General features: G+C 46.5%; 1 protein-coding gene across 1 annotated transcript; it reads left to right on the top strand.

Moving 5' to 3' along the window:
* The first annotated feature begins 413 nt into the window (after nt 1-413).
* On the top strand, nt 414-7,438 carry LOC110486159 (proline-rich protein 15-like protein A). The gene is made up of 2 exons (XM_021557556.2): nt 414-704; nt 5,674-7,438. Exon 2 carries the CDS (start codon nt 5,727-5,729, stop codon nt 6,048-6,050), a length of 324 nt encoding a protein of 107 aa, XP_021413231.1. The 5' UTR covers nt 414-704; nt 5,674-5,726; the 3' UTR covers nt 6,051-7,438.
* The last annotated feature ends 599 nt before the right edge of the window (nt 7,439-8,037 follow it).

The raw sequence follows: 8,037 nt of genomic DNA, 5'->3' as shown, positions 1-8,037 counted from the left end.
TTTTGCCCCGTCATTGTTTAAAGCCGTTTGGTTACATACTAACCAACGTCCTACTTCTGAGGGAGCGATTCAAAACCGTAACACCGGGCGTGATGGAAGTCAACACGAACACAACATGATATCTGCTGGCGCGCAGATCTATAACCGTAAAGTCATGTTCATCCTCTCTGACCTCTGCAGGGCTTTATAGAGTTGCAAGCCTCCTGTCTGACTGAACCTGTCTGACTGAACCTGTCTGACTGACACATGGCGAAAGTGTCGTCAGAGTGATTTGGCAGAAAGCGTAATAAGTTGAGCGGATCTATTGAGCGTCGATCTATGCTCTCCCTCACCTTGCTGTCGCCCCGGTTGTGTTTACCCAAGTCCCAGTGGGCGGGGTCTGCAGTGCTCCACTCAGCTGAGTGTGTATCTGTGTGACAGGAGGAGGGACGAAGGTTGCACCTGTAGCTCTACACCTGACTATCAGAGAGAGACAGAGAGAGAGAGACAGAGAGAGAGAGAATAGGCTGTACAGGGGAGGACGAAGAAGACGAAGGGAAGGACAGCAGTAAAAGGATAAGAGTGGAAGAGGATTCTGGAGTGGATATTGGAGTGGCAATGATCTGATATTTGAGTCGATATATTTGGCTTTCCAAGCAGGGTTTCTCCCATAAACTATTAAGCTTTGGGAGGAAGGTCGTCTCCAGAGCTCTACATATATACAGGTGAGGTTATTGCATACACACACACACACACACACACACACACACACACACACACACTCGCACACACACAGCCTTGTACAACTAACCTTGTGGGGATACACAATTCAGTCCCATTCAAAATCCTGTAATCCCTAACCCTTCACCTAACGCTAACCGTACCATTACCGTAACCCTAACCCTAACCTTAACCCTTACTCTAACCCTAGCTCCTAACCCTAACCCTAAAACTAAATCTAGCTCCTAATCCTAACCCTAAATCTAACTTTAACCCAGCATTTGAGCTTGTGGGGACCAACAAAATGTCCCCAGTTGGTCAAATTTTTGTTTGTTTACTATTCTTGTGGACACACACACACTCACTCCCTCTCGCTCTCGCTCTCACACACACACACACACACACACACACACACACACACACACACACACACACACTAAACTGTGCCTTGACAATGTACAATTAGCAACATTTTGCCAGATCGCAAGATTGCAATGATGAAATATTGACGATCAAAATGTAAGCGCTAGTTGTATCTTTCTTCACAACGTCAAATATCGGGCTTGAATACCTCTTAAACTGACCGAAAGTGGACTTCAGACAGAACGGGCTTCCTTGGGCCCCTCGTACCAGTTAGCAATAAGGACCTTTGAACACTGAGCCTTTTGACCACACACGCACACACACACACACACACACACACACACACACACACACACACACACACTGGGTAAACACTAAGCTGTTAGCACACACTGCACCTAACTGATTGCACTGTTCCTTGGTGACCGTATGTCAATGTGTAATACATTTGTATGGATTCAATACAATGCTCTGGCTGGCTATGTCAGCTGTAAAATACCAATGTGACACTTTCATTTGCGTAACTCTCCTTGACATCCTACTTTTCGCTAATAATTACCAGCTGTATGATCTTATAGTCACGGCACCAATTTAACGTATACCAAAACACGTATAGTATATCCTTCGAGGGAATGACCCCAGCCCTAATGGCCGGCATATTGGCCACTGTTGCGTCAAAGCCTGAATAATGCAATAGTTTGACAGATTGACTGCAAGAGACATTCCCCTCATATTTGACCGTGCTCCACAATTGGTGTGATGTGTGAATTCCCAGATAAAGAGTCTAACGTTAGCGTGGGGAAATGGAGCTTATCGGCTTTAAGTGCAGACGGTTATCGCCAAAGGTGACTTGCCCGTCAGTGGCGTTGAGCCCAGTCTGCACACACAGGTGGATGTTTACCGTAGCGTAGACCTTCTACAGGACTGGAAGTAAAACGAATGACTCTCTAAAATTGAGATCTCACGTTTCCTTGTGGAGTTCCTCATGACGCCATGTAAACGGACTCAGCACTTGGAGCTTTACTTGGAAGTTACCTTGTCGGCTGACCTGGACGACCGGCTGTGCCAGCGACTAGTCCAGGACACGGTAAAGCTACTTGACCGATGTTCTGCTCTGAAGGAGGCTGTGAAACGGGAAGTCTAGGTTACTGATGGCTAAAGGACAAGAGGTGGACGGAATGACGCAGAGACAGACAGGGCGGACGACCTGAGAATGAGCTATGTTGAACGTCACTGACTGACTGGCATTCCAACAGGCACTAGAACGGGCAATAGAACGGACAATAGAACGGGCACTAGAACGGGCACTAGAACGGGCAATAGAACGGGCAATAGAACGGGCACTAGAACGGGCACTAGAACGGGCAATAGAACGGCAATAGAACGGGCAATAGAACGGGCACTAGAACGGGCAATAGAACGGGCACTAGAACGGGCACTAGAACGGGCAATAGAACGGGCAATAGAACGGGCACTAGAACGGGCACTAGAACGGGCAATAGAACGGGCACTAGAACGGGCACTAGAACGGGCAATAGAACGGGCAATAGAACGGGCAATAGAACGGGCAATAGAACGGGCACTAGAACGGGCACTAGAATGGGCAACAGAATATGCAATAGAACGGGCACTAGAACGGGCATTAGAACGGGCACTAGAACGGGCACTAGAACGGGTACTAGAACGGGCAATAGAACGGGCACTAGAACAGGCAATAGAACGGGCAATAGAACGGGCACTAGAACGGGCAATAGAACGGGCACTAGAACGGGCAATAGAACGGGCACTAGAACGGGCAATAGAACGGGCACTAGAACGGGCAATAGAATGGGCAATAGAACGGGCACTAGAACGGACACTAGAACGGGCAATAGAACTGGCACTAGAACGGGCAATAGAACGGGCAATAGAACGGGCACCAGAACGGGCAATAGAACGGGCAATAGAACGGGCACTAGAACGGGCAATAGAACGGGCAATAGAACGGGCACTAGAACGGACACTAGAACGGGCACTAGAACGGGCAATAGAACTGGCACTAGAACGGGCAATAGAACGGGCACCAGAACGGGCAATAGAACGGGCAATAGAACGGGCACTAGAACGGGCACTAGAACGGGCACTAGAACGGGCAATAGAACGGGCACTAGAACGGGCAATAGAATGGGCAATAGAACGGGCAATAGAACGGGCAATAGAACGGGCACTAGAACGGGCATTAGAACGGGCACTAGAACGGGCACTAGAACGGGTACTAGAACGGGCAATAGAACGGGCAATAGAACGGACACTAGAACGGGCACTAGAACAGGCAATAGAACGGGCAATAGAACGGGCACTAGAACGGGCAATAGAACGGGCACTAGAACGGGCAATAGAACGGGCACTAGAACGGGCAATAGAACGGGCACTAGAACGGGCAATAGAACGGGCAATAGAACGGGCACTAGAACGGACACTAGAACGGGCAATAGAACTGGCACTAGAACGGGCAATAGAACGGGCAATAGAACGGGCACCAGAACGGGCAATAGAACGGGCAATAGAACGGGCACTAGAACGGGCAATAGAACGGGCACTAGAACGGACACTAGAACGGGCACTAGAACGGGCAATAGAACTGGCACTAGAACGGGCAATAGAACGGGCACCAGAACGGGCAATAGAACGGGCAATAGAACGGGCACTAGAACGGGCACTAGAACGGGCACTAGAACGGGCAATAGAACGGGCACTAGAACGGGCAATAGAATGGGCAATAGAACGGGCAATAGAACGGGCAATAGAACGGGCACTAGAACTAATAAGGAAACCCGCTGTAGAAGGGTCATAAAATGGGTTGCACTTTGACTGCAAGACAACCAACCACAAACAGGGCAGTACTACAAAGTCAGGTGACTGACACATGTATTAGTAAACCCAGATAAGCGAATTTAGCGTTACAAATATGTTAGGGTGAATAACAATTGACAAGTAAAAAAATATACTGTAAACCAAGAAATGATCGCACGTAAAGCCAGATATTAGACCAGACTATTAATGCTGAGGCAGATGAAATGATGCCCAGACTAGCTTTGCCCTCTGAACGTTTCACCCGGGCAGGAAACCAGTCAAAGGAACTCAAACATTAACATGTTGGCCAAGTGTAGCCGATTGGCCAACACAAAAGCAGTCTTGGCTTCTGTTTGCTCATCCACAAACCGAAACCCAACCCCTCAGCTATCGGGTTAAAGGTCACCAGCACCTAAACAGATGACCAAACGTACATTAGCATATTCTATGGAAATTTCCACGCCGTTGCTAAGCGACCGGTGGGTAATGGCCTATTCCCTTCTTCTGGGGGGGGGGGGGGGGGAGAGTGGCACAAAGCCGAGGCTTTATCTGTGTGCAGCGAGGGCAGAGCAGTGTGCGTGTGTTCACGTGTCTATTTTTACGTTTGCTACATGTGGGTTCCCTCCGCCTGCATGTCTGTGTTCGCCTTTGCCTGCGCATCACACAGTTCATCTGGTAAATGATGTACGTAAATGATGTACGTGTGCTGGTAAATCAGTACACGTTTGCTTATGTGGGCAGATTTACCTGTGTAGAAACCCACAGGACAGACAATACAACCTGCTCTGCCTGTACTACACAATGAACAGCCAAACTCTCCCACGACTGTTACAGTCAGAGCAGGAGCACTTAAACTGCACCGACACACGACAGAACACGTGATTTTTGGAATGCCCCTTTAATATTTCTTTTCAGAACGGTTTACCTGGAATTTAAAAAGCTTTTCACCTGGGTACTTCTCTCTCTAGTCCTGACAGGGGAAACGGTCATTGAAAGTGAAACACTAAACAGAAACTCACGGTTGAATGAATTACTTTAATGAGTGGTTGCTTTTGAACCCAGGCCAGGGGAATTTCAGCTAGAAAAATAAGTCAATTAATTCCCAGAAATGACTGCATCCGAATGGAACTAACCCCACACTCAGGTTTGCGCTAGCAGTAGTCGTTGTTGTAGTAGTAGCGGTAGTAGTCATATTTATTGTGATGGTGGTGGCAACAATGGTAGAGGGATTGATAATGGCAGTAGTAGCGGCAGAAGTAGTGGCCATGGTAGCGCGGCGCTTGCAATTCAAAGAACAACACCTCAGTACGAGAGATTGGGCAACCCGTGAGTGTCATCTCATCCTAGAAAGGGTTTGGCTGAAATATGAGGCGCTATTAGCAGCCAACACATTTAGCTTGGCCAACACACACTAGGAGTAACCCAATCTCCAGCGGTGCCCTGTCATCCCTCCACCATATGGTGCCTATTGAGTTCCCCTGAAATATTCAGGAGGGCTCAGTCCGTTCCTCCTGACACAGATCTATCTGACACAGAGTCAGGTTACTGTGGTTAGGGCTTAGGGTAAGAGGTGTGGCAGGAGTTTGAATGGGGAATGGGAAGAGAGTCATAGGGGGATTTAACGTAACTCTCCCTCCCTCCCTCACTCTTCTCTCTGAGAGTTCATGACTCATATCTGATCCATCTTCACTGTAAACATTGTGGAGCTGTAAAGCTACAGTTGTTAACTAACATATTACTAAACTTCTCTCGCTCTTTCTCTCCCTACATCAACCCAAGGCCCCTCCATTCTTCCATCCCGCTCTCCCTCCTCTCTGTGTTTGTGTGTGGTCATGGCTGACCCATCGCCTGGCTGGTGGAAGCTGACCTTCCTACGTAAGAAGAAGTCAGAGCCCAAGGTTCTGTACGAGATCCCAGCGGAGCACGGCAGCAATACCACACCCCACAGTGGAGCCCCCGGTCCAGTAGAGGGCAACACAGAGGACAGCCAATTGAACGCCCGTCTGGAGAGGATAGTGGATAAGACGGCCACCAAGGGACGCCATGTCAAAGTGTCCCACTCGGGACGTTTTAAAGAGAAGAAGAAGATCAGGGCCACGTTAGCAGAAACGCCCGATCTGTTCCCTGGTCACAAGCCTAGCGACAAGAACCTCTGAGCTCTGGGAAATGAGTTCACGTACACACACGCAAACACACCAAAACGTCATGTCTTTCTCTATCAAACGAATTCGTGCAGACTCAAACACAGAAGACTTTCTTTGCCTCTCCCTCAAACACATACATTGGTCTCACCATTTCACATTTATCTATCACACCCAGTAACACGCACAGAGATGAAAGGCAGTGCATCCCATTGGGCCATGACATTTTGTGTCAATCCAGTCAGATATCTCTGTTCTTTCGTTCCCTAGAAATCTGGGACGGACTGAGAGTCTTTGTAGGCATCTCAGTATCACACTCTCTCTGTCCCTTCCATCTATAACCAGTGGAGTAGTGGAATAATGGGACACCTGATTCTCCCCTGTCTGTCTGCATCCTACCTAGGCCACGAATACATAAACAGACTACCTTTAATAAGGTGCTATTAGTCATCTCCGATTTTAAATATTCAACAGGTCCTAGGGACATGGGGAGTTTCAGGTCATGCATATTACACTGTACCGTCATTGTACGGTACAGAATGTGTACTTTATTGGCGTTGCTAAGTTTCTTGTCTGTTCAAAAGCAAATAGGTAATGTATGAAACAGACGTTGTTGTTTGCATAACAGCTTTATGACCTAGAGGGCATGGTTACTGGCTGTTGGAGGTTGACTGGTTTCCATAGCAAAATACTATGTCACGTGTCATTCGTAGACATGTCACCTCAAAAATCAATTGTTCTAAAATCAATTGTTCTAAAACTAACCTGAGTTTTAAAACCTGAGTATATATTGTCCTGTTTTTTTTTCTCTTTCTTTAAAGCTTTTTAAAAAATACCGGTAGGCCTCTCTTATCCCTTCAGAATTTAACCTCAAACTAGAAAAACGTTTCAGTTTTTCTTCTAGTTGCACTTTCTAATGTAAAAGTGAAGGACTGCTTCATAGATCGACTGCAAGGCTCCAACATAACTCCTCTGCATTTCTCCAGTGTTGCTTTAGTGTTTACAACAGTCTTTTGAAGATATTGGCAGACACTGAAGCCAAACTAAAACCAGAGATGGAAGAGGAAGAGAGACACCCAACTTGCTGTTTTCTTTTTCTGGTTCAATGAAGTAAGTGGACCAGACCCAGCTGCTATTGCATTGGTGGCTATAGTCGACACACCCAGTTAAGTAGACTGGAACGGACTATTTATTTTCGATGGTAAACGGCCTGAGTGAACTATCTTCACTTATCCATCATATTCGCTAAAACTACTCATGAGATCCCTCCTCTACAAAGACTGAAAAAGTACATTTCATTTCATTTCATTTTCACCTTCTACACTTCATGACAAAAATCACTTTCATTGAAATGGTGCTGTACATTCTGAGTAATTTTGTCAAATAAATACAGACTTGTTTTATAAATAAAATATATGTCGTATTTTATTGAAATGCTCACGGTTCTTTCTTGTGTTACTGTGGACTCATTCCATTGCCCTCTAGGATGATGCCCTCTAGTGGGAACAAGCCCAATGTTTATCTCAAAGTTGGCACATTCGATCTAGGCAGCAGGGTTGGGGTCAATTCCATTTGAATTCCAGTGTACTTCCTGAATTGACTGGTGTCGAAATGGAATTCACCACAACCCTGCTAGGTCTATTATGGCAGTGGATCCCAAACGGTTCATTCCCATGACCCCTTCATGAACATGAAACACTACACAAAACGTATACTACGTACCAGTTATAAAATAATAATACATGCCATGTTGATGCTTATACTGTCCTTTGGACCTGCATATCCAGGCTTATCAGGTGTGCAGATAGTCCTACTATGATCAACATTGTATTTGTAACTTATATTAGGGATTATAAGGGACCGGAATATCCTGTATATTAAATATCATGTCGTGAATTGAATGCACTTACTTGGCTATGATCCAACGTTTGACAAGTCTGCTATGGCAATCGACAACCACCAGGGGGCAGTGACAAGCCAGAGAAATCAGAGCAATACGCAA

The sequence above is a fragment of the Oncorhynchus mykiss genome, chromosome 13, assembly GCF_013265735.2.
Source record: "Oncorhynchus mykiss isolate Arlee chromosome 13, USDA_OmykA_1.1, whole genome shotgun sequence".
Classification (NCBI taxonomy): domain Eukaryota; kingdom Metazoa; phylum Chordata; class Actinopteri; order Salmoniformes; family Salmonidae; genus Oncorhynchus; species Oncorhynchus mykiss.
Note: the sequence above shows the minus strand (reverse complement) of the source record. Positions and strands in the feature narration are given on the sequence as shown.

What these genes read in the sequence shown, in the direction of transcription:
- LOC110486159 (XM_021557556.2), top strand. Translation starts at nt 5,727, where the DNA reads ATGGCTGACCCATCGCCTGGCTGGTGGAAGCTGACCTTCCTACGTAAG.